At 39.8% G+C, this 25511-nt stretch overlaps 1 protein-coding gene across 1 annotated transcript in view; it reads left to right on the forward strand.

Moving 5' to 3' along the window:
* Window positions 1–9602: 9602 nt before the first annotated feature.
* The window catches only part of MMRN1 (multimerin 1), a 34696-nt gene continuing 18787 nt past the window's right edge, over window positions 9603–25511 (forward strand). Inside the window, 3 exon segments of the mRNA XM_039710743.1 lie at window positions 9603–10206; window positions 22965–23084; window positions 25178–25284. Coding sequence (XP_039566677.1) covers window positions 9683–10206; window positions 22965–23084; window positions 25178–25284 — 751 coding nt within the window. The 5' untranslated portion in view covers window positions 9603–9682.

The raw sequence follows: 25511 nt of genomic DNA on the forward strand, positions 1-25511 counted from the left end.
CAGTTATTGGAAAGATCCCTGGTTAGTGGCCCAGGTTACTGGCAAGGCTTGTCCTGGACTGCAGCACACACTGATGGATTTTCCTCTACTACCTCCAGTCTGCTACTCACAGTACAGATTCTGCCCTGCAGTTTGATGCATCCATATCAAAGATTACATTGCCTGAATCTTCCACCATTATACTCCAAATTCATGAGCAAAAAGGGGAACACTGCCTATGTCCAAAACCAACAACTTATTTTTAGTTTAATGGAAGTCTAAGCCATGGATTGAAATAATTATTTTTGACGCAGTTACAATGATACTTACACAGTTCAATGAAATACAGCTAAAATTACATATATAAAAACGTCCTAGAATCCATCACCTTTCTCTGTTATTGTGGTCACCTTTGCACGGCCCCTCTGGATATGAAGGCTGATACCTTCATGCTGTGGGCAGGGAATTACAGCACAGTCAGCATCTCCTCCCTGGGAGGAATGGGTTATTGATTCCCCCTTCTCAAACCAGAACCAGTAGTTGAGATTGATATTATATTTGGTAAGAGCATCTACACACTTCTCTTTTTACTTTGGTCTGTTACCATGCTACATCTTCATTTGTGAACTTAACATATGTTATATACGAATTCTTTGTTCTCTTCTCTTCCCTCTAGAACTGGTTATTGCCAGCTGCTGAGTCTGCTTTCCTTTGATAACCTTTCTAACAACTGACCACTGCTAATTCATGGGTTTGCTGATATGGTCCTTTCCCTGTGCTTTAAAGCTCCTGCCACAGACAGCAGGTTGAGAAGGAAGAAATCATGCTTATACACTTGGTACAAGGTTTTCCAGCTCTTACAGTTGGAATAATTTGCTGGTGCCCATTACTGCCTGCTCTGACCTCCTCTGACACTGTCTTAACCTCCAGTTTTCCTCTTACTAATAGAGGTAAGAAATCCTTCAAACACCTTTCCAACCCAAGCTCTCATTTGGCACTTACTGTGTCATGGCTGCTAGATATGAGCACACATGCGTGTATTTAGATTTAATACTTGCTCTCAAAGCTCTTTATTTTCTAAATGAAGCCACTTCAGGCTCCAGTCCAACTCTGAGCTCCCAGCTGCGGCAACCATTGCATCGCACATTACTCAACCGTCCTTCACTTCTTTGTTCCAAGGGAAAAATTAGTCACTACAAATAATCTACATTTGCTCAAATAGAAGATTACACACAGAGATTCATGTTGCCTTCCCTTTGTTTTTCTCCCAGGGCATATCAAAGCTGCTAACTAATTTTCTAGGAATAGAATTAATCGTGTGAGCCAGAGAAAACTCTCTCAAATTTATTTTCTGTATGATGGAAAAAGCTTCTCTGTAAATAGCAGAGGGCTCACTCCTAGAGCTTGGAGCAACATCCTTCTGTTGCACAATCAGAGGACTTTGAGAAGCCTTCAATGTAGATTTGTTTTGCCTATTATCACGTTTTCCAGGAAAACAAAATATAGCTTCATATAGTAGCAATCCACACAGTAGCCGAATATGAGGTTTTAAGTCCAGGTGAAAAGGATAATTTTTAAATACTTGTGTTAAAGGCTACATTGAAGAGTAAATTTGAGATGGTTTAGAATCTCTTTTCTGACAAATCCATGGCTTCTCCCATGCTTATACACCATTTTCTGACTGGAATATTAAAACACTTCATCACCAGTCAATCTGGAGATAATTTGCCTTACCTTCAAATGAAGCCTTAAGGAACATAAATCCCCAAGTATCTCTTTAAGTGGGGTAAAAGGGAGAACAACATGATAAAGCAATTCTGTAAGAGAAACAGAGCAGGTGAAATCAGTGTTGGAAATGGACTCCAGCCAGTCATTGCAAATCAGGTTATTCTCTTGTATAGATATTCCACATCCTTAGCTCTTCTACCAAACCTATTAATATAAAAACCCTCTTGCAAATCTGGGACAAAACTGTCTGCCCCTAGACTGCTCCAGTCTTTGGAGAGATACTTGACATGATCTGGTTCTTTTCTGAGACTTAACTTACCCCACAATCATATCTGAGGGAAATAAGACACTACCGTATCCTGACACAGTACACTTCAAACCACAGAGAGGCCAGCTGGGAAACACCCAGAAAATCAAATTTCTTACCCTACTGAACTAAAACACCACGGTCACTACAAAAACTAGAGACTGACATTTTTGTCCCTGTGTATTTCATACACTCGTCCTATGAAGAGCCACAAGCTCTAGTCATGTATCCAACCAAACCTGGACAAATTTCAAGCACAGCAGCAAAAATTAGGAGACAGAATTATGCATAAACTTAAATTTATGTATACTGAAATATCTACAGCTGTACTATCACCTTCCCTTTTAGGTTTCTATCCCACTAAGCCTTTCCAAATGTCCCAGGCAGAGTTTGGCAGCTGGCCATAGCTCCTGAATAATGGAAGAACTTAATGGCTATCTGGGTACTACCAGTTGCAATGCTGGGGTCTCACTGCTGGAAAAATGAGAAAAGGAATTCTGTGTTTAAAATCACTAAATTGAAATTGACCCAGAGATGTCTCAGAAGAGCAAAATGCAGAAAAACAAAACATCATCAGCAGAACTCCTGTAGTCTTAGGAAATTGCATGCAGATTTTTATCTTGATTGGATCCATAAAGCCTTGTTCTTAGCATAACTTACACAACGTTCATCCTCCTTAGTAAGAAGCAAATGGGTTCTCACTGTCCTTTTAAGGATCTATGACTCTTACTCCAGACTAAGCTGCTTGCAGGGAGAAGACATATTTTCCCATGAAATGCATACCTACAAGAAAAGTGGTAAAAGAGTGTGGTTGTAGAAAGCCAAGTCTGTATATTTGCCATGGAAACAGCAGTTTTAAAAAACATAGTGATGGGAGGAATATCAACTATCACTCCAGTCTGATTTCTGCAGAATGCAGTTACAGCAAACTGGCTAAAAGTAGGCTGCTCCTCGTGCAGCTTGACAGACCCTCCAGTTTTATTAGCTGGGTGATGATGGGTCATTTCTGGTCGCTACTTTGGAAATGTCCTAGGTTTCCTTTACTATATTCAGGAAATATAAGGAATGAAGTGGAAAGAGTGAAAAAGGCTCTCACTTTATTCTGGACACTCACCTCATTTTTTTGTGAGGCCAGGAGCAGCTTTGATGCATATTTCGTTCACATGTTTGCCTGTCTCTTTACATCCTAGCAGAGGCACACAGTATAAGGAAGGAAAAGGACTTCTTTGGACACCTCCTTGTCCAAAGCAGTTCAGGCCTAATTCTGGTATTCTTCTTTTGGAAGCATTTTGTTTCACATATACCAGGAAAAACTTAAAAGCACTTCCAGAGTCTAAGAAAGCTTAATTGACATCAAAAGCACTTCCAGGGTCTAAGAAATCATAATTGATGTAACAAACGCAAATTTTAGCACAGGGTTCCCTTTTCAGAGCTGTCACTACTTCTGTAGTCACCACCTCTCTGTTTTTTGCCTCTTACCAGTATTCTTCCTTTTAATGCCCTGTTCCTCTTCAGTCACTTCTCTTTCCTTTCTTTATTCCATTCTTTTCGCTACCAAAGGTGTAGTGGAAGCATCCCAGTTTTCCTTTTCATCCCTACTGATGGGAGTAAAATGAAGCAACTATTTTTGCCAAAAGAGAGAGATAAACATGCTCAATGCAGTCTCTTATCCCTGGACTGTACAAAACAAGTGTGGTGCTCACTCCAGAAGAATTCGCATCACCTGCCCTTAAAGAATGCCAAGGCTGCTCCCAGAGTTCAGGGAAATGCTGCTCTTCCAGTCACTTGCAGCACTGCTATTCAGGGTTAATCACCATGTGGAGTCACCTTCAGCTGAAGGAGACCAGCCCAGCACAGACATGGATGTGTATTTCCATCAGAGGAATTTTTTGCTACTCTGGTATTTTGTCACATTCCTGGCTTCCTTGTAGTTTCCACAGAATGTTATTGATGGATGGATACACTGGGGAATGAGCTGGCATGGGAGCTTCTCAGTAGCACAGGTTTGGTTTTCACAGGGTGTTGCTAGCAAAGCTTTGTCAGTAGCAGACATGGGTGGGAAATCCACACTATGAGACAGATGAAAAGTACATCCAGTAAGTTTCTGTCCTTCAGGCATCATTACTTAGTACCCAGCTTGCCACATTTTCTTGAAGACAAAGCCAAGCTTTTCTTAGTGTTGGATTTAAAGCCTCTGCTAACTGCTGTTTTCCTAGGTCTCTTGCTGATTTCCTGGCTCATGGGAATGGTTTGGTCTCCAGAATAGTGTGAGCATTGCCTCAGCTAAACTGTTTTTTAGCACCATCACCTTGAGGCTGGTCAAAGAGGCTGCAATGGTCATCAAAGACCAGTGGCTTCATCACACTTGGGAGGAAATGCTGGGAAAAAAAAGGCCAAAGTGAGATTGCTGAACCAATAAGTTATTTCTTTTGTTCTAGGAAAAACCTAGTGTTCTTTTGTTTATTTTCCTATCAAGGTCAGAAGGGAAGTGCTAGGAACAGCTCATAGAGGGTTTTTTTAAAGCAACCAGATGATTGCCTGTTGCCATTTATCTGATGTCAGCTTTGCCATAGGGATAGGCTGAAGTTACAGCAAAGCAGACAGCAATCTCCATCAGCTGCTGCTGCTCCCAAGTAAAAGAATACATAAATGTCTCTGAAGGCTAAAAATGTGCCCACAGGCAAAGGAAAAGAATACATTGGAATACACTTTAAAGACACAGCTAATACATGATACTTCAGCAAAGGTATAATCAGATACAGTGGGGTATTTTGTGTGCTTAGTTTGATCAAGAGTGATGCTGGGGATGGAATAGGACTCTCTGCCTTAGCTAGATCCTGATCACAGCTGAGCCTTCAGAAACACTCATGCAAACTTCACATCCTGACCTTTAACTGGAAAATCCTTTTGCTGCTATGTCCTCACATAAAGTAATGATTCCTTCTGTTACTACTGTTCTAAGCAAACTAGGATTCATAGGAGTAATTTTTTTTGAGAGGGACACAGTGGTCTGTACTATGTAATCAGAACAAATCTAAAGAAAACTCACTGATTCATTGAATCTTATTTTAGGTGTAAAATTTGAACTTCCTGGATAGATATATAGAAATACCTTTTTCTAAGTATAAAATGGCTGTAATTTGTAAAATGTGGCCACCTTAAGTCTGATTACATATTTTGTAATGCATGCTTTTAATTAATGCTAACCAGCCATACACATTGGATATGAGCTCTTAAATTAAACAACCAAAACTAAAATAAAACCAAACAATAAATATAGTTATTGCTCAGGAGTCTTCAGTATACTTTTGGACCTTACAGAGGAAACATTATGACAAGAGAAAGGTACTTTTTCTTTTGATATAGAGGTATTTAGAGCTCTTCATAACCTGATGAGAATTTTCTGAATCATTGCAAAGTGACTGCATAAGTGATTTCTTCTTCCTTATCCTGAGGTACCTATTTTCCTGTCTTAAGTGCTGCCATGTGCTTTTGTATATGAGAGAGGAAAGAAAAGTGGCTTTTTCACTGGACCATTCAGCTGGTACCAAGAGGCACTGCAGGAAATGTGAGAATTGATGTCAAATACAAGTATGTTTGATCTGCAGCAAGGGAAAGCAAAATTCTCCCAGCAGTAAGCAGACTAGTGGAATAAAGAGCTATTCAATAACATCTTTCTCACTGTTTTTGGCCGGGGTAGAGTTAAAATTCTTCCCAGTGGCTGGTGTGTGGCTGTGTTTTGGATTTGTGCTGAGCACAGGGCTGATAATACAGAGATGTTTGTGTTATTGCTGAGCATGGCTTGCACAGAGCTAAGGCCTTTTCTGCTTTTTGTGCTGCCACACTGGCAGGGAATTTTGGGGTATGTGGGAGGTTTGGAGGAGCCACAGCTGGGACAGTTGACCCCAAAATGACCAAAGGGCTATTCCACACCATATAACATTATGCTCAGTGTATTAAAGGCGGGGGAAAAGGAGGAAGGAGGGTGGTTGTTTGGAGTGATGGTGTTTGTCTTCCCAAGTAACCACTACATGTGACAGGGCCATGCTCTCTGGAGATGCCTGAACACCTGCCTGCCCATGGGAAGCACTGAATCAATTCCTTGTTCTGCTTCGCTTACTTGTGTGGCTTTTCTTTTCATAGTGAACCGTCTGTATCTCAACACATGCGTTTTCAACATTTTGCCTTTCTGATTTTCTTCCTGATCCTACTGGTGAAGGATTCAGTGTGTGGGGCTTGATTGCTGGCTGGGGTTAAACCACAACACTGGCATAGAAAATCTGATTTTTTACCATATCACTTGTGACCCCAGGTGCTGAGCAGACAGAGGCCATTGAATGAGCAGTGTTTTACAGCTGTTGTAGCTGCCAGCAGAGATAGAGGAGAGAGGTAATGTGGCTGTGCAGTCCTTGGCCTGAATAGTTCTGGGTAACAAATCCCTATGGATTCAGACTACTCTGCCTAATACTGGGAATAGGTTTTCTATGGTGAAGCCTGAAGAATGAGGATGACAGACTGTGGCTGTGTAGCCATGGTGATCTTATTGAAGTTGTTAAATAATCTGGAGGATCAACTGTAACTCTGCCAAGGTGGCCATGCAGTCTGGTAACTTAGGGGAGAGCAAACCTGATGCTCTTCTTGCAGTGCTTGAGGAGAGTTGAAAGTTCCTGAAGATGGCTCAGGTTATGCAATGAGATGTTCAAGGATTTGTCTGAAGTCACAGTGTTGAGTGTGTGCCGTTAGCAGATGTGAAATATAAAAGCATTTCTAAAATCACAGTCCTTGGTCAGCTCACTCAACCATAAGTAACTCACCTTGTCTGAAGAACCACAGCTGTGACCCTGAAAATTGTGTTCTTCTGCAGGACAGAACAAGGGATAACTCTTCTGTTAGCAGAAGGATACTGCTCTTTTATGTAATGCAGCCTGGTGACTTAAATGTGACAACCCCAGGAGAGCATTTGCATCTTCACAATCCATTTCCACCTCCCAGAAAACTGCTTCCTTTACCATCTTGTGCTCTCATGAGAGATGAGAAACTCTCAGCAACTCCTACTGAATGTGCCAATACCTATAGAATTAAAACTCAAGGAGTGAAAGAATAGGTGTTCAGCAGCATGTATGAGTATAGACTCTGATATGGACAATTAATACAGATTGGAATCTTAAGATCCAGCTTCTGGTCCAAGCTCAGTATTTAAAATTTCCAAGAAAAGCCCATGAGGTCAGCCCAATATGCAGGGATTTCAGTAACATGAATACACAACTAATACAAAAAATGTGGCACCTATGGATTCATGCTTACAGGAGTGGGCAGCATGTTGAGTGGGAGTTTTGAGGATAATTTTGAATGTAGTTCTGAGTTTCACCAAATGCATCCAAGTGCTGATCTTTTCCTGGGTTCAGTTTACACCAAGACAAGGAGCACTTGGATGTGAACTAATGCTGAAATAAGGCTTATAATGAGCCTGGGATTCAGATCCAGCATACAACAATCTGAAAAGGGACATCATGAGTTTCTTACAGTGCCAAGATTGTTTTGCTAAATAAAAACAGCCTTCAAACAATTTTATCTTTTCATCTAAAGTGCAGGCATGTGCTAATGAAGTAATATAACCAATAGATTTTCATTTTGGAGTATTCAGACCAGGAAATAAATGCTGCTGTAGTGAAATCTACGAACTACCAAAAGCCAGACTCTTCTGCATTACTTTTTTCTGTGAAAATCTGCAGTCATTTTTCTGAATTTAGAGGCAGAATTAACACTTGCAATGGAGTGACACAAAGCAGAATCCAAGCTTTTTTTGCTATTAGGCACTCTTGTTGCATAAATAAATACAGTATGTAACTGCTGTATTTTTTAATTAAAGTCAGCTTGCATTTCAGTTGCACATACAGTCAGCACTTATTTACCATTCATTTTCTCTTGGAATTTCTAAAAAATATGGGATGCTAAATGCTAATTCAGGTAATTGTACTAATTCAAAATCTCATATATAAAGCTCAAAAAGATAAGCATTCACATGAAATTGCTTGTGTTAGTCTTTAAATTAAATTGCTCATTAGATTGTCTCCTGTGTCCTACATTCAAAGGTCATTTCACTATGAGTAAGAAAAAAGCGAGGGGAAATAGTCTCCAAAAGAAGGCACAACTGCATATCTTTTCTAGTATGTTGTATCATAAAATTGCATCTAGTTTACTTACACAGTAGAAGCCCGTGCTTTCCAAGACAATAAAACAGAAAAATAAACCATAAGAGAGGGAAATCCCAACCCTTTAGCACACCTAAACTTTTTCACCTGGAAACTGAAAGCAAGACACTGTTATCCAAATCTTCCAAGCAGGAAAAATCATCACAGAGATTTATTTGACTGCAACAGGAGCTGGTGGTTTATCCCTCATGTTTGGTGTTTTACTCTTGGGTTTACTGGTTTGGGGTTAGGGTTTTTTTGAAAGTATTTTCTGAAAAAATATGCAAGGAATTTACCAGCTTTTCCACTGTGTCCCTGTTAGTGATCAGATTTCCATGGAATAGGGATTTTGCATATGATTTTGAGAAAAGGTGATCCTCAAATGACATGAAGCACACCCAGAAGATGCTGTTCTGTTTACAGGTGTGTGATCTTGCTTTCAGGAATGTCTTGTCCATAGACAGCACTTGTGTCAGTGGCCAGAGGCTTTTTGAACTGATGTGCAGTGGCCTCTCAGATCTATATGGTTCCTGACAGGTCTATTCTGTTGCTGCTTTGTACCCACTTCAAAATTTCATGTTGTATTTCTCTATGCAATTTCTACAGCAATTACCTTTTCTCTTTCTTTTCCTTCAGCAAGAAACTAAGCAGCCTTACTCTCAGAGAGCTGGAGAATGGCAAAAGAGGAGGAAAGCTTTCATGTCCTCTTTCCTAGCTGCAGTGTTCAACCTTGCAGCTACTAAGCATAATTTCATAGAGTGATATAGACTGGAAAGGACACCCAAAGGTCATCTGGTCCAAAACCCAGCTCTAAGCAAGGCTGAGATCATATTGCTCAGGGTCTTGTCTGTGAATTTTGAGTCAAGTTTTGAATATCTCCAGCCATGGACATCAGTGGTGGGTACAGTACTCTTCCTTATCTATGCACTGTTAACACCAGTGTGCTTAAATGTTCAGAGAAAAAAGAGAAGACACGGCAAATGTCCAGCTTTGTGTAGCACACCAGTTTTTCACCTCTTTTTCCAATAACAAGGTCAAAAGTTTGAACCATCCAAAGGGCACATGTGATAAGTCACTTGTCCGTACATGTACATGTGAAAGGAAAATTAGCTAATGATTTCAGGTTTTATCCCTCAGGATTACTTCACAGTACATATTTTTCCACATTTCTATCACACCATTAATCTTTATCCCGTGCCTTCTGCAGACTTCTTTTTTTCCTCCCACATAGGCTGCCAGGGTCCTGCTCTCCAAGGGGTCACGGGTTGCAGAGGGATCCACAGAAACAGGAAACCAGGCTTCCTCAGTCAGTTTTGAAACACCAAAACCTGTTTCCTTTCTGCAGAAATAAAGCCTGTCAGGGCATCCTCTGGCTAGGCTCACTATCTGAGCAGCAGCCCAGGAGGAGAGAAAACTACAGGATTTCTTGTTTAGGAAATAAATGTGAGATAACTTGTAGCATTTACAAACCATCAGAATGAAAGAGATCATTTTCTTGTTGCTCCTGTTGCACTTACAGAGGGGCAGCACTGGATTCAGCAGTCTAGGAAAGCTCTGGATCACAGGACAAGGCGATGAAAGCCAGACAAGTCACTCAGACTCGACTCCATCGCTGACCACGATTAGGGGGTCACTCCACTCTGAAATTCAAGCTGCCAAAGCAAGTGCCTCACAGGGACCTCCTATTGCATCTGCAGGCGAGACACTGGGAATGACAGCAGTGAAGAAAACTCCCAGTCCTACAATCTCTACCCCTGCAATCCAGTCAAATGGACACGGTGATGGTGACTCTGGCAGAGACAAGAGGGGAAGCTCATCTCGCAGCAAAGGGACCCTACAAAGCACTGCTGGAGAGATCCCTCTGCTTCAAGGGGTCACTACAAGCTTGGATACAGCTACAGGGAATGGGTCTGTCAAGCAGTCCTCTCGTAGCATTGGGATCACCAGGAGCCAGCAGGATGCCAACTCCAAAGCATCCGGCTTTGAAAGTACCAGGGGAAAGTAAGCTATGTATTTTTTTCTTGTCTCCTATGTACTACTTATTTTCCTGTTTCCAGTGGCATAATTGGCAAAAGTCCTAACAATTTCAGTAAAATTGTTTTTTGACCTTAAAAAAGATCATCTAAAACAAGCAAGGGTCCAAACTGGCAGCATTTACTCAGGCAAAACCATTGTAACATTTATAACAGAGTAAATGCTGCAATGTTTTATTCCTTAGGGTGGTTATCTCAAAATCAACAGGGAAGTCATTATCATATATGGGTAGGAAAGGACTACAATAGATGGCCCCCTGTTTTACGCACAGTAAACTACTGTTGATTGTTTTTCTCCTTTCTTTTCTTGTGGATTAATGAAATTGGAAATGCACTATTTCATTTTGAATCTATTAAAAATATTGTGTTTGTAAACTTCTCCACTAAATTGAAAATACAAGCAATTAAATGTACAAAATGCGTCAATGTCTGACAATTTGAAACATCCTATTCTGTGATAAAAAACTTATGAAAAGTGATGTTATAGATGAATGTGCATTCAGAGCTCTATAACTTAATACACAATAGCTGTGCATAATAGAGTATATCAAAATGTACTGTCTAGTTTTATAGTTCTGGAGCACTCAATTCTTTCTTTTGTTCCCCAATGTCTTCAGTTCTCAATGGGGATATTAACACTGACTTTGCAGATATTGCAAGCTTCCCTTAATTGCTGATATATAATCAGATACCGGTAGAAAATGAAAGATGTAAAGGATTGGTTGTTTTCCATAGTATTTATAGAGAGTGGGCTTTCAGAATATAGATTTCTTGTTTTGATACTACATTCCTGTATAGTAGCACCAAAATTCATGGAAAGGAGAATAAATCATCACTCCTACAATTTTCTTGCTGCATGTGGCTGGGAGTTAATGTACCTTCAAGTGAAAGAAAAGATTCCCACTCATCTGCGCACGTTTTGGATGGTGTGTAAGGGAAATAATGCATAAGGACCCAAAGGAAAGGAGTCCTTTGCTTGGAAGACAGAGCCCAGTAAAGGAGCTGTGCTTCCCAGACAGCTTTCCTAGCATACTCCTTAAGTTCTGCAAGTCATCTGTTACACCACCTTACCAGTGTCTGGCAGAGTGTCTGAGTTCACCTGAGTTAAATGGAGTCTCTTTTTACATGAGTGCTGATAGCTACATCTCCACTGAAAAAAATCCTAATACACACTAACCTTGGTCTTTAACTTTCACAGCTTTCTTCAGTAACAGTATTCCAATTAAATTAATCTTCAACAAAACTCTGTGAATCAGCAGATTTCTACCTTTTACTTGAGATATAAATACAAGTAGCAAAAATTTAGTCTCTGGTGAAGATGGTCACATATTTTATTTATCATAACGACACATGATTGCAACTGCAGAGAAGCAAAAGAAGCAAATTTTGTATTTGCCAGCACCTGATTTCATGAGTGGTCAAGGAGCACTGCTGTATTGTGCAACATGCATATTGGAGTCCAATGACCCAGTTAGCAATAAAGCCAGGATTGCATATCACATTTACAGGAATGTGTAGCAGCATGAAACCCCAGAATAAAATTGGATGCTGAATCTCCACTTTCTTGCTCAAACTGCTGAGCTACATAGCCCCTCCCTCTCTAGAAAATATTTACAGTTTTAGGCGTGGCTCGGTCCTTTTCACAATAAGATTCTTGTGCTACAAGGCGTGTCTTCCCGCTGTATATGAATGTTTTTTACAATAAGATGTGGTGTTTTGAACTTCCCTTCCACTTTTGCAATGACCTGGACTGTGACTTAAGTCACTTCACTGTTCCACCTTCCTTTCCTTATGGATTAGACCTGGATGAATAATAAACCTGCTTGTGACTCATTTTTCTTTTTCAGCAAGGACATGAGAAATTGCCTAGTCTAGGGTGTTGACTGTTACCAGTCACTGCTGTGAAACACCTGAAAAGCTACTGCTGAGAAAATATGCATAAGACAAAAATTTTTATTCATTAAGTGCAGGTGCCAATGACTACACCCTAAATAATTTGTCCTATAACACAAAGGAAAAAGATACTGCAAGAATTCCAATAAAGACACATCTTTCTTCAAGTTTTTACTCATTTGAAGCCTGAGCAGAGCATGACTCAATAGCAGATTCCACAGCTGCAAAGTGTACTGTCTCTGACGAAATTTGGAAGAACAATTTGCTTTTTGAATTTACTTTGAATTAAAGCACCTCCTTGGTTATAGTCTGTACTCCAACCTGAATTTTTGAGTGACCTTGTAGGAGCTGCATGATTCTGTAATCCTTTATGGCAACCCATTGTGCTAGTATATGTGCAGAGATGCTGATGTTAGGAGGCTCCATATAGAAGGAACAACAGGGAGAAATCTGTGAGAGACAAGGAAGGAAAACAAGAAGGAAGACAAGAATGAGCATTTATTTTTAAACATTTATAATTTTAAAAATACCATTACATGCACTTTGTTAGAGAGTCTGCAAGGCTGTCAGGTTGTCAACAAGGTACAATATGCATCCATTGTACAAAATTAATTTCCCAAATACTCCTTTCTGAAGGAGGTCATGTGCCTTAGTGGCTTAATTACAAAGATAATTCCCTTTCTGTCTCTACCCTAGGTTATGTGAGGACAATATTATGCACCCATATCTTATCACACACACTCTAGAACTAGGTTAGGCTTTGAACCTCTCTCTAGCACATCCTGATGTGGTAATAGAAGGGCTAAATATTGGGCATATCCTTTTCTCTAAGAAAATTAATCTCTTACTTTTTCTTCACTGGCACAGAAATGTAATTAAGACCTGTTCCCTCACATTGGAATGATTTTATAATTAACCTTAGAATAGGTACAGGAGAACACAATTTGTTGCTGTCTGCTCTCAAACCATTTCAGAAGAGTGTTTTCTATGGTGAGGTATCCAACCTTCAGGCACGGTCTGCACCCAAGCTTTCATGAGGATAAGAAAACTTCATAGGAAGCACATCTGGAATGGCCTGAGCTGAAAGAAAATTAATTTCTTCACTCCTAGTAATGAATTTGACTTACCCTCTGAAATGTGAAGTTTAATGTCTCTACAAATAGGTGATTTTTTCTTTCCTTTTTTTTAAACTTTATTTTATTTCTACCTATCTTCAAAGTTTTATGCAATCCATATCAGTGAATAAAGAAATAATGGAAACATAGAGTGAGAGAATTTCTCTGAAATTAAGTGACATAAATCTGAGTATCAATTTAGTGTGAAAGAAGAAAATTTATGATGCATTCTTTTCAATTGAGTTAATTTGAGATACATGTTTTTCAGCCTGTGGAGAGAGACAATTGCAGCATTTCACTGTGTAAAGCAGCTTAAACAAAAGTGCTGCAATGGAGAAGTCTCAGGTGGAGTCCTGAGACCAGCACAATCATCTTTTCATTCTGAACCTGATTTTATTAATTACTATCCAAGGCAGCTGCTGAATACATGAGACCTGCATTCAGGTTGTAAATTAGGCACAGTATCCCCACATTGCTGAGTGGCCCTGCATTACTCTTTTCTCTTATTATATGTATGCAACACTTTTTCCAGTTATCTTGAAGCCACTGAGGGTCTTTATAGCCTTCCTTTACCATTACCTTGGGTGATGGTGAGGTGACAGTATTTTATTACTAAGCACAGAAGGGTTTAATAGAGTCAGCACCAGGGACAGATTTGCTTAGCTGTCACATGTGATAGGAGTGCTGAAATATTTCATTCTCATGACCAGACGTGTGCATTTCTCTCTGGAAATTGCTTTTGCCTGTATCAGCTTGGTAGAAATCTAGTGTACTGACAAATTAAAACGAATGGTTAAGATCAGCAGACGGTTCAGATATATGAGGCATGTAGAAACCTGATTTAACTGCCCAGTTAATGCAAGGTTCACAGTCTCTTTTCATCATGTCACTTTTTAATGGAGCAGAGAGAACAATTCTCGAATTGATTTCCTAAGATTTTGCATCACTGTGCATTTACAAAAAATAGAGTCACACATGGCTCAGGGTTCAGCCTCACTGGGTATATTCACTATGACCTGGAAGGAAGGAAGGAAGGAAGGAAGGAAGGAAGGAAGGAAGGAAGGAAGGAAGGAAGGAAGGAAGGAAGAAGCTCTTACCCAGGCCTGAGGTTGCCTTGGTCGCTGTGTCAGGGTGGGTTTGACAATCGTCATCCCCAGAATGTTGTACTACAGCTATGCAGATCTTTGCAATAAGTCACTCTGATCCAGCAGCACCTTGAATGTATTTCTGATGCTCAGCTGTAAGCCCACAATCCAATTTTCCTACACATGCTAAGCTCGGTGTTACTCCCATAGCAGTCCCAAGGCAGTGATGGCTATTAGAGTCAGGGCAGACTGTTTGCAGTCGGACAGGACACATAGAACTGGGGAAAAAAAAATCACTTCTTAGCCAAAGTTGTTTTTGAGATACTCACAAAGTAGTTACCCTCCTCAGAGTCTTGTTGTTTAGTTTTTCTGTGATCAGAAAAGACACCTCTATACAGATGATTTCTGATTTTTTTTCCAGGATGGAAAGGAAGGTTTCTGTTTGCCTCATTACACTAACTATTTAACTATTGCTCATGCTTATCTTGCTCTTGTTCTTTGTTTCATCTGCCATGGGAACAGCAAGGATTAGGAAGAGACTGTTTTCTATCCCTGGAATGTCCCTTCACCCCTCTGAATAGATAAGGATTGCTGTACCAATCTGGACACAGTGTTAGGATTTACCTACTATAGTCAACTCTTTGTGGCATTTCATTTAGGGGACAACAGAAACATCTGCTCAGGTATGCAGAGAAAATAGGCATTCTTACAAATCTGAATATAATTAACATTTTAGAGAACTGATACTAATTCTAGAAAAGACTTGGCAAGGAGAGGACAGCAACAATGTCCCCATGTGTTTTCCAAAGGCATTATCTGTGTTGCCAGATAGAGAATGCAAGTGTTGCAATTGTCAATTTTTCTGCCAAATCTGATACAGAGCATCTAGTTTGTATCACATTTCTGGTAAGCAACACCATTGCTCATGAGGAAATGCCTATGGAAAAAAAATCACCTTGAATTTCATGGACTTTGGCTCAGATCCTTTTTGTTCAAGAGCCCCATAAGATCAGACAGTGACAGCATAAAAATATGTATCTGTATGATTAAGTGGCAAATCAGATACAAAGAAACTGGTAAAGCTTTTAATCATTTAATGAAGGGAAACAAGAAAAGAGGACCTGCCCAAAACAACCCTATAAACAAGGACAAATTCAACCCTGAAACTTTAATGGATCTTATTTTTTATATTTTCATTTTGTCACTTACAAAGTCTTTTTTGTTTTTTTTTTTTGTATTGTCAGTATTTCTCAAAGAGAAAAACACATCACTGACATACTGCAGTAGACAAGACCAGAACTGCCTTAATGAATTTTGTACTCTGGGTCAATTAGAAGATGGAAAATAAGTTTATATTCCTGAAGTTAAAAGGTGGAATTCAGACCTCTTTAAAGAGAAGGTTTTTTTGCATTTTTGGATGTGTTTTACTGTTTAATTCTCAAAGATTTGAGATCAATGGAGATCTTCCCCAAAGCCTAAATTCTATCTGGAAAAGTTTGATTGTGTTAAAGGGCTCTGAACATGGAGTGGAAAATCATGTATCAAAGAGGTGATCCGATTTGCAACAAGAGAACATTTTAAATGCTTAAACAGACTGGTGAAGTGCTAGATATGTGGAAATGGTGAATTAATTTTTGCAGCACAAGGGAGGACAAACAATAAATAAAAATTCAGATGAAACAAAGAGGCTGTTCACAGTCCAAGGCTTCAGTACTGCAATACAAAAAAAGGAAATGAATGATGAGAGCAGAATTTGTGTTTTGTAATAGACAGGACAAAATGTCAGGACACTGAGTCCTGAAAAAAAAACAAAACATTAAACAAATCTTTGACGCCTAATGCTCCAGTCAGTGTCAACAAGTCAGGTGTTTCTCGTGGATAAAAACATATCCTATAACATATTTTACTATCACTTACTATTTGATATTGCAGATGTCAGATGCACCTTTTAGTTTCTTCCATTCCAGCCAGCTTGCAAAACACATTTTCCAATTTGATTTGTTTATGGTCAGTTTCTAGTGAATACTGAATTTTTATTGCAGCTGAGATTCATACATTTCAGAGCAAAGGAAGCTGGGCACTGAACATAAAGAATTAACTGGTTTTTGTTCAAGCTTATAATTTCTCTTTGAAATAAAGCTTATATTTATGAAAGATGACCGACGTTCACTTAAAGATATAGAATTTACCATATCATAGTGAGAAGTCTCTGTAGTCACCTAGTGGAATTCCAAGGAAATTGCTAAAGCCAGTCTCCCATGCAATTGCAAAAAAGAACCTTGTAAGGGTGCTTGCTATCCTTATAATCTGAGTGTTTACACTGTGTCGATCAACATTATCTCTCCTCATCCAAACTTGGCAGGTTGTTTAAAGCAAATTGAAAAACCAGCATCTCCTGGCTCTAGCATGCTTGTAGCATCTTTGTACATCCCCTTTGCTCAGATGTAAAGGACAATATAAAATTAAAACCCTTGTAGAATCAAGGTGAGTATTTCATCAGCTATTCTGTGAAATAGAAATAAACTGCATACAAGATGAATGAGCACAACCACCAATCTGGGCATGAACTTCGACAGCAGCTCCAGCTCTGGATCCTTTTGTATTCCATCAGCAACACAGTAATCTCATTTTCATGAGTCAGTGATGTTCAGCTGGGCTGATTGAATAGCATTTCTATTAAAAGCCGGGTAATCTAATTCACTCACAGACAAAAATCAGTCATTTTCAGGTACGATATGAAGGGGGCATGACTGATTCTATACCCTTTGTGGTTCGACCAGCACAGGTGCTCCTGTGGAGTGGCTTTAGGACCACTAACAAGGATCTGTGCTTATAAGCAGGCAGAAGGAATCACGTACAGGCAGGTTTTGTCAGGCTTGCTTTTTTTCTCGGCAATGGACCCAGGGAACATTTTACAACGGAAATGTGCTGTGAAGGGGGGACTGCAGGGACCCTAAAAAAAAAACAACAAACCCGGTGTAAATCGTACTTCGCTTTCCAGAGGCATCGCGTCCCCCAGCGCCGGCAGCTCCGCGGGCTGCGGCCGCCCCCTGCCCGCCGTGCCCGGCACTGCTGAGCCCGGCTCGGCGCGGCTCGGCACGGGGCTTAACAGCGCAAAGACGGGCTTAGGAGCTCTCGAGTGCCCCCCGAAGCGGGAGGCGAGGATCTCAAAAGCTGCAGACAGGCGTCAAGGCAGCGTCTGGGTGCCGCTGATGGGTCCCTGCCCGCTGCGGGAGATTTGTTCCAGCCGGCTGGGCGGGCTCCCGGGCCAATTCCCTGCTCAGGATTTGGAGCTGGGAATGGTCCCAAGGCCCAGAGGGCTCCGGCTGCCCAGGCTGCCGAGCAGAAGGGCTCACAGCTTCCATGCTGCTCCTCCTACCGTGCCCTGCTTCTCGGCGTAGGTGCTTCCTCACCCCTGAGGGTGGGATGTCACATTTGGCTACAGCCAAACCACACCGAGTGCAGAGCTGGGCTGGGAATAGTTTAATTTGAGCTGGAAATATCACAGCAAATACCACATCGAGGAGGCTGCTTCAAAGGCCTGAGGACTCTCGCACACGTTCCACCAGTGCGTGTTCCTGGCCAAGACATGCAAGAGGAGGATGAAATCTGTCACCTGGGCTTTGTGCCAGCTGGGGACTTGTACCGCTCTTTCTGGGCTGGATTTCTGTTGTATGTTGTGGGGGTTTTGTTTTGTTTTTAAATACAGCTTTCCTGATTGAAATCAGGCTCAATGCAAAAGAGACGCTAGGCTGCTCCAGCTCTCAACAAAATCTGCATGTTAGAAGCCTGTGTTGATGATCTGGAATAAATTATTCCAGGGAGGGTAAAGAGGATTTTCAGGTTTAAAGTCCTGTTATGCAAATCAGTTGTCTTCTGTTCTGCCTTTGCATTAACACAGCCTGTCATAGTTCTTCCGCCACGCTTCATCTTCTATTTCCAAATCTACATTTTTTCAGACAATTTGATTTCAAAATTATATTTACATTCTTAACGTCTCTTAATGAGCTTATTTCATTGGTAGCGTAAACTTAATTATGAGTCACACCAGGGGCTCTTTTGCTGTGAATATTTCCTCCAGTTTAGCCTGATCAAAGATTGCTGGGCCATGTGAGAACTACAGCTTCAGACATTGCACTGACATACATTAAGAATGAGTTAAATATTTTAAATGGAAACAATCTGCTCAAGTTAGTTACATCTTTGGTAGAGACCAGAGGCTGAGTTCAGACTGCCTTTAAAAAATAAGAATAGCCCTTAATATTTGGGGTGTACTGTAACATATTTTCCTTTGGAAGGCATCTCCAAATGGGCAAGTCCCAATAGCTGTTCCTCAAATCTAGACACCCTTAGTAATAGTAATAATAATCATAATAATAATAGCAATAATAATAATGTGAATTTTTAAAGGTTGGGGGGGGAGGTAGGGTTGTTCATTTTTTTTTAACTGAAAACTATATTCCAGTGCTTTCATGTCTTTTACAATTTTTTAAATGCCTATTTTCATTCTTTTATCTTTTGACCCCATTTGCTCAGGTGTAAAATGGCTCTCAGTTACTATGATGTATACCCCAAACACGTGCACTGCAGAAGTGGCTGTCAAGGACAATATTGCTGTACAGCTTCTGCTCATCCCTTTCTCTGGTGAGCTGTCAGATCTGCATGCAAGGTTAAAGTGCAGGCTAGGGAGCCACAGGCCCAAGTCCCTCACCTCACCCCTGCCTCACTGTAGCCCAGATTTTATAATTTGACCCCTATATTTGGCTTCTTTATTTTCAGAGGAGGGATGCTTAGCACCCAGCTGCCTAAGGTTTTAGCTCCTCACTTCCTAGAGATCTAACGTGGAACAGGAATGCACATGTGATACTGCATAACAGCTAGAGATGGCATTATTGCTTCAGAGGTTCTCTGCGCAGACTTTGTATGCCATCAGTTAATTGGTAAGATTTATTTAGGAATTTGAATATTTACATTCTCTATACTTAGTTTAAATCATAAGCAAATCCCCATGCTTAGTCAGAGCTCCTCCTGAATAGATCAGTGTCAGTCTGGCCCAGAATCACTTCCTGCATTTGTTAAGGAATATTTAGTATCCCATTCATATGCTGAGAGGGTTTTTTTGTTTGTTTGGTTGGAGTTTTTTTTAATCTCTGTGCTGCACTTCAGAGAAAAAAAAAATACAGTTTTTAATCTTGGGTATGAATTTGCAGAACCCTCACCACAGCTGTGAAAGGGAAGAGATCTGCCTGCAGGATAACAAGCCTTGATGGTCCTAAGCAACCTTACCTGTACCTTCCACCCACGCCCCTGTGCCAGGACTCCACTTAAACCCAGGCTGGAGGGTGTGTTATTTTCCTTGTGAGGGTGCTTGTCTCCATCAGTCTCTGGACTGATGGACATGGCTCCTTAGCTGGGCCATGCTCCTTGACCTGTTCCTGCCATTCCACTGCCGCCTGCAGGTTCCTGGTGCTCTGGTAGCTCTGCTGCTGGGGAGGTCTGTGCCTGGCTGGTGTGGTTGACCTTTCCCTTAGGAAGAAGCCCCACTCTGGTGCTCCCTGATGCTCAGTGAGGAAGCCCCCTGGAAGGGCTCTTTTCCTGGCAGTGCTTCCAAGGGCACTAAGTCTCCTCTGCTGCTGGTGTTTAACTCAAATATCATTATTACTTCATTATTACTACTGCCAATCTCTGTGATAAAGGAGACTGTGAAGGACTCACATGCCCTACCCAGGGGGTGTGGGTAAGTAACTTCTTTATTCCTTTGCAAAATTTGAAAGACTAAAATTTCCTCTTTTTTTTGCCAATTTTATGTCTCTCAAATATAGCTGCTTCTGACTTCCCCAGAGAAAGTGAGCAGAACACCTAATCTTTATGCTTGTGCTTGATAGTTGCATTTCACTTTTAGTAAATATTTATGGATTCTTTAATTAATAAACAGAGATAAAAGGCAGGAATTGAAGGAGTGAGAACCTAAAGGAAACATCAAAAAAAGCACAGCCTTTTTATACCTAATTAAGAAGAAACACTATCTTAATGAAAACTCTCAAGCAAGTGGAGAGTGAGTGAGCAAAATCAGATCAAAGGCACTCAACAAAAGGCCATTTAATATGAGGCACATTATTTCTCAAATAAACAATGTGTGTTGTGAAAGGGTGTGCTGCAATATTGGCAGTAGAGCTATTGTGAGATTAAATCTGTTAGTTTTAGTATCTTTCTGGCTTATCCTGCTTTTTTCTCAGGAATCATTTTCCAACTACAGCACTACTGATCTTAATGTGCATACACTGGTAGGATCTCTGTAGACAAAAGCAATCACTTAAGGATAGATGCTGATACTATTTTGTATTTTTTTTTGTATGTGCTGTTTTTCATGTTTGAAACACAGTAAATCTGTACTAATGCCACTTAAGTAAATGGAATTAATCTGGTATTAATTGTATTTTGATTTCCACTCTAAGGAGCCCACAGTATGATATCTGGAGTAAAAATGTAAATATATATTAATGAAACATGAGAAGAACTACTACAACCGGAAGAAAATTTTAGCAGCAAAACACAACACAGATGAACTTTAAGTTCTCATATGCAAATATTGTTTGGAGGTTCTTGCAGCTCCACCAGTCCTACAACTGTGTCTAGTCCAACAATGTCTAGTCACTAACTTGATAAGTCAAAAATGAAATATTTTTCAGCATGGACAAGGGAATAACATGATCCTGTGAAAGGCTGCACTAAGTTAAAGATGAAAGAAAAAATTCAGTACTAGGCCAAATAGGCATTTGTTCCACCAGCAGAAGCACAATAATGCTTTATTCAAGATGCATTCCAGACTCCATCTGGGAGGGTTCCTGAGACAAAGATTAATGTTGCAACTTAATGATTGTTAAAAAACCAAATTAATAATACCCTAATGGCATTTTTTTCAATAAAGAAGTTTTATGAAATAGTTTTACTGCTTTTTAAGACCCCTTTTACCCTCTAAATTCAGCACAGTCTATGGCTATGGAAATGCTGCCTGACCCTTCATTTTTGTCTTTTTCTTGTTTTCATTTCCATTTATCATAACAAGACTAACTGAATAATTAATGCCACGACTTCATATACCTCCTGCTCTTCTATCTGTCTTTTTTTTTCCACTTCTCTTTAGGGTGTGAGACCAAATCTGTGTTCTCTGTTCAAAGTGGCCATAAACTCATACACAGCAACAGAGAGCTGATGTACTGGAACAGTGGTGATTCCTGTTAGTTCTTTAGTCCTTCCCTAATAATCTCAAGTATTTGATTACCTAGCTTAGTTAAGGCAAACCAATAAATTGGTCAATTCAGACAGCCATTAACAATGACTCCAAGATTATTTTTTCCTCTGATAAAAGTTAGGTAGTGATATTATCTATATAAACCTGTCTTTGTGACTGATTCTGCATTACAAGACCCTTTCCTGATGCCTACTTAGTTGGAAATTCAGTGTCATTGGACTACTGCAGTTCTTCAAGGTGATGGTTTTTTACTGCACAAAATGATTTTGTAAAACTCTGTATAACCCTGCCATCCCCCTATTTACTTACGTCCCTCCTAGTTAATTAATATAGTGCCTGTTATAGGTTAATGTGGGATTGCATTGATAAACTGTTTCTTGAAGAAGCAAACTGGTCTTTCATCTCTCTGATTTAATGCCTTATTTATTTATAACAGGATCTGTCTTTGTACTATGTAATAGATTGCTTCCTCCCCACCCCCCAATATTTTTTGGTGAGTGACCTTGCCAAAAGCCTCTAAAAATCACGCATTTATCTACCTGCTTCTGATTCAAGGAATACCACTATATCTCTGTGGCATAATTTCCCTGTACAAATCTGTCCAGAGCTATTATTCACATTATAATTTTGACTTAATTCTCTTCTCTTCTGTAGCTTTTACTGTAGCCAAATTTCAAAATCTGATTTAACAGTTTGTATTTGCTCGCAGCCTCCTTAGAATCTTAAAAAAAACCCCAAAACCCAGCAAACCACCTCTTGCACTCACCAGCTTTGGCCCCCTGTGCTGCAGTGATCTAGAGTTTGATCGTTTTGTAAGTGATTGTTTTCTCTGGATGGACATCCAGAGGCACAAGGAAGCGTGGAACCATGGCATGTGTTTGCTGTGTGTGGCTTTGACCTCACAGCGCACTGAAAAACAAAGCCTATCTGGACTCATGGTATTGCTGGGCCGAGGGAGAAACACTAGAAAACCTGTCCATAAAGTGAAAGCTGTGGATGATTAAAAACCTCACTGAAAAATCCTTTGAATTCTGGATAAACAGTTTCTGTAGTCTGAAAAGTAGGTGTATTTTAAGACCTGTCATTACTGCAGTCTAGGAGAGCTTCTTCGCTCTTGGAGGTTCACAGATGTTTTCAAATTAAAATACAGATTTGAAATATGAATGTATGTAGAGATGGAGATATGATTATTTGTTTTCCTTGCTGAAGCACAAAGTAATTGTCCAAGAAAACATTGGTAGTTTGAATGAAACAAACTTAATTTTTGTAACCTACTCCAATTTGTAAATTGTGGGTTTAACTTTCACAATTAAGTATCATATATCCTATGGTGGAAAATGTTATTTGTACTTTTAATCATTTTACCTTCTCTATTTTACAGAAACTGGTGTGCTTACGTCCATACCAGACTCATTCCTACGGTTGTGGTGGATAACCTAGAAACCTTCTCATCAGGCAGAGCAAAGCCTTGCACTTGGCAAATTGGATCCTGTGCTCAGAGGTATGGAGAACTGGGGAGAAATACTATTTGCAAGCACTTTAATTGCAACCAAATACACCATAAATATGACTATAACTTGAAAAATTAAAAGAGAAACAAGAGGGAGCATGCCCTCACTCTGGCACCCTCCAGTCAGTTCAAAGTCTTTGAGTCAAAGAGAGGTGCACAAGTACAAAGCTTTAAAGCACATGCAGGGAAGAAAATCCTTTCTGTGCAGTTTTCCAAGCTTGTGCTCTGTTGTGCAAAAGGCTTCCCCTGAGAGGCATAAATATTTTTATTATCTCTCTGCTTAGTGCTTATTTCTGGCAGAGCTTTGGTCAGGCAGTGAACCTAGACAAGTAATTAGCCTGGATGGAACTTGTAAATAATACCTCTGTTAAGAATTCAGGTTGTCCTTTGCGGTTTGGGTGCCTCACTGTGTTCTCTAAATGTTAGATTTCAGTCTTAAAGTGAAATTGGATTTTCATGCATGAATTTGGAAAATGGCAAAAGGAAACAGCACCAGCAAAATGGAGATTGTAATGTACTTTTCCCTTGACAAATTTTAAAAGCCTCTTAAAAGTCAGTTTGGCTGTTCTGAGAATTGTCCTCTAGATGGTATGGCAGAACACACTTAAAGCTTTGAGCTGAAACTGGGAATAGAGCTTCCTTTGCATTTGGTGACTCTGAAATGCAGTTGACTGCATGGCAAAAGTGTGGAGTGGACCCTGTCGTTGAAATGTTGCCAATTTTGTTATTTACATTTAGGGTTTTTTTGTATTTCATTTGCTTTAAGTCCTTGGGCTGCTCCCATAAATAAGGCTCTACTACATAAATTTCTGAGACTCGTTTATGTGGACTTTTTTTACGTGGGTTATTTTTGAAATTGCTATTCCTGATTAATTCCTTGCATGGACACTTCATTTTTACGAGTGCTTTTAGGAATGGATTATGCTAATACAGAATAAAGTGATTTTTATCATAAGACCATCCATACAGCAAAATAACCAGGAACTCTCTTGAATTCAGATCACCTTAATCTTTATTGGTTCTTGCCACTGAAATACTCATTTCTTAAAGCCAAAGCTGGCTGGGGACACATGCAAAGCTTCTGCCAGCTGTTGTGAGAATTTTGATATATAAAATATTACATCCCTTGGGAAGGGGTGACAACCTTAACTGGAGTATAAAATACAGTGGAATTTTTTACTGCATTGGGAGGTTATTTGTTACTCTGACAGCCTTTAAATTTGTCTCGTTCTGGAATGATTTATACAGGGATTGTGTGTGGAAAACAATTCAGTAACTGTTTTATCATCACATTTTTTGAGATTTTAGGTGTTCTTCATGTTAGTGCTTATAACTAGTAACAGCATGTGACATTATTTTTATTTGAACTTTGTATTTAACATCTTAAAAGGGCAAGGAGAGTTGTAGTTAATTCTGTATGCCTACTGATTTCTCTGTGAAGTTAAGAAACCTAGGAGAAGTGATGGGGTAGCCAGGACATGCACAATCTGTTGGAACACAGAAATAAAATTGCTGCTTTGTCTGCAGTTGCATGCTGTAAAAGTAATAACTGAGGCTTCACAATTACATAGACCCTCCTTTCCCTGAAATCCAGAGTGGAATTTTTCACACTTTATTGGATTAATATTTGTATAATCTTGTTTAAAATAATCAGAAGGGAGGGTTTTCAGTGTGCACTAAATATGTGCTGATGTGGTGTAAATTTATTGTGAATGCATTTTTCCACCGATTTCAAAGAAAAGTGGTACATGAAAATCATATTTTTGGCTCCCTTTTTTCAGTTTAGTAGCTATTAATTGTAATGTCTTCCATAAAAGATTGCAGTATTTGAATCCTGAGTAAGATATTCTGAGAAGAAATCTAAATAGACATCAGTTTCTTTAAAATTCATGCAGATAATCTGGAGGTTGCAGTATTAAAGCTGTGATTACTAATGAAACACCAAACCCTGGTTAGAATTCACTTTGAATTTCAAGCAGTAATAAAAGAATATGACAAGTGAGATAATATAATGAAGTTATGCAGGTATCTTACAGCTCCTCTTTGGTTACCTAAAACAGATTTAAATTGTTCTCATTTCACAGGTCCCAGACAACAACACACCAGGCTTACAGAATCAAACATAAAATAGTGACATCACTGGAGTGGAAGTGCTGTCCTGGATACAGTGGGCAAAACTGCCAACCCAAAGGTGAGTGGAGTTGTAAGGGTCTGAACTATTCACTTCAGCAAAAGAAAACGATACAAATGTGATCTGTGAGCAAATGGCTCTGTTGAAAACAAATACAGTGCTTTGTGTTAAATTCAAAACCAGTAAGAAAAAATGCTTTGGGATATTGACTCTTCCTTGCACGTGATTCTCCACAGGATCTAAGCAGAATGTCTTTTCCCCTCTTCCACTCTAAATAAAGCTCATAA

Source organism: Passer montanus, unplaced genomic scaffold (assembly GCF_014805655.1).
Source record: "Passer montanus isolate IOZ18808 unplaced genomic scaffold, ASM1480565v1 scaffold23, whole genome shotgun sequence".
In the NCBI taxonomy this organism is placed as follows: Eukaryota; Metazoa; Chordata; class Aves; order Passeriformes; family Passeridae; genus Passer; species Passer montanus.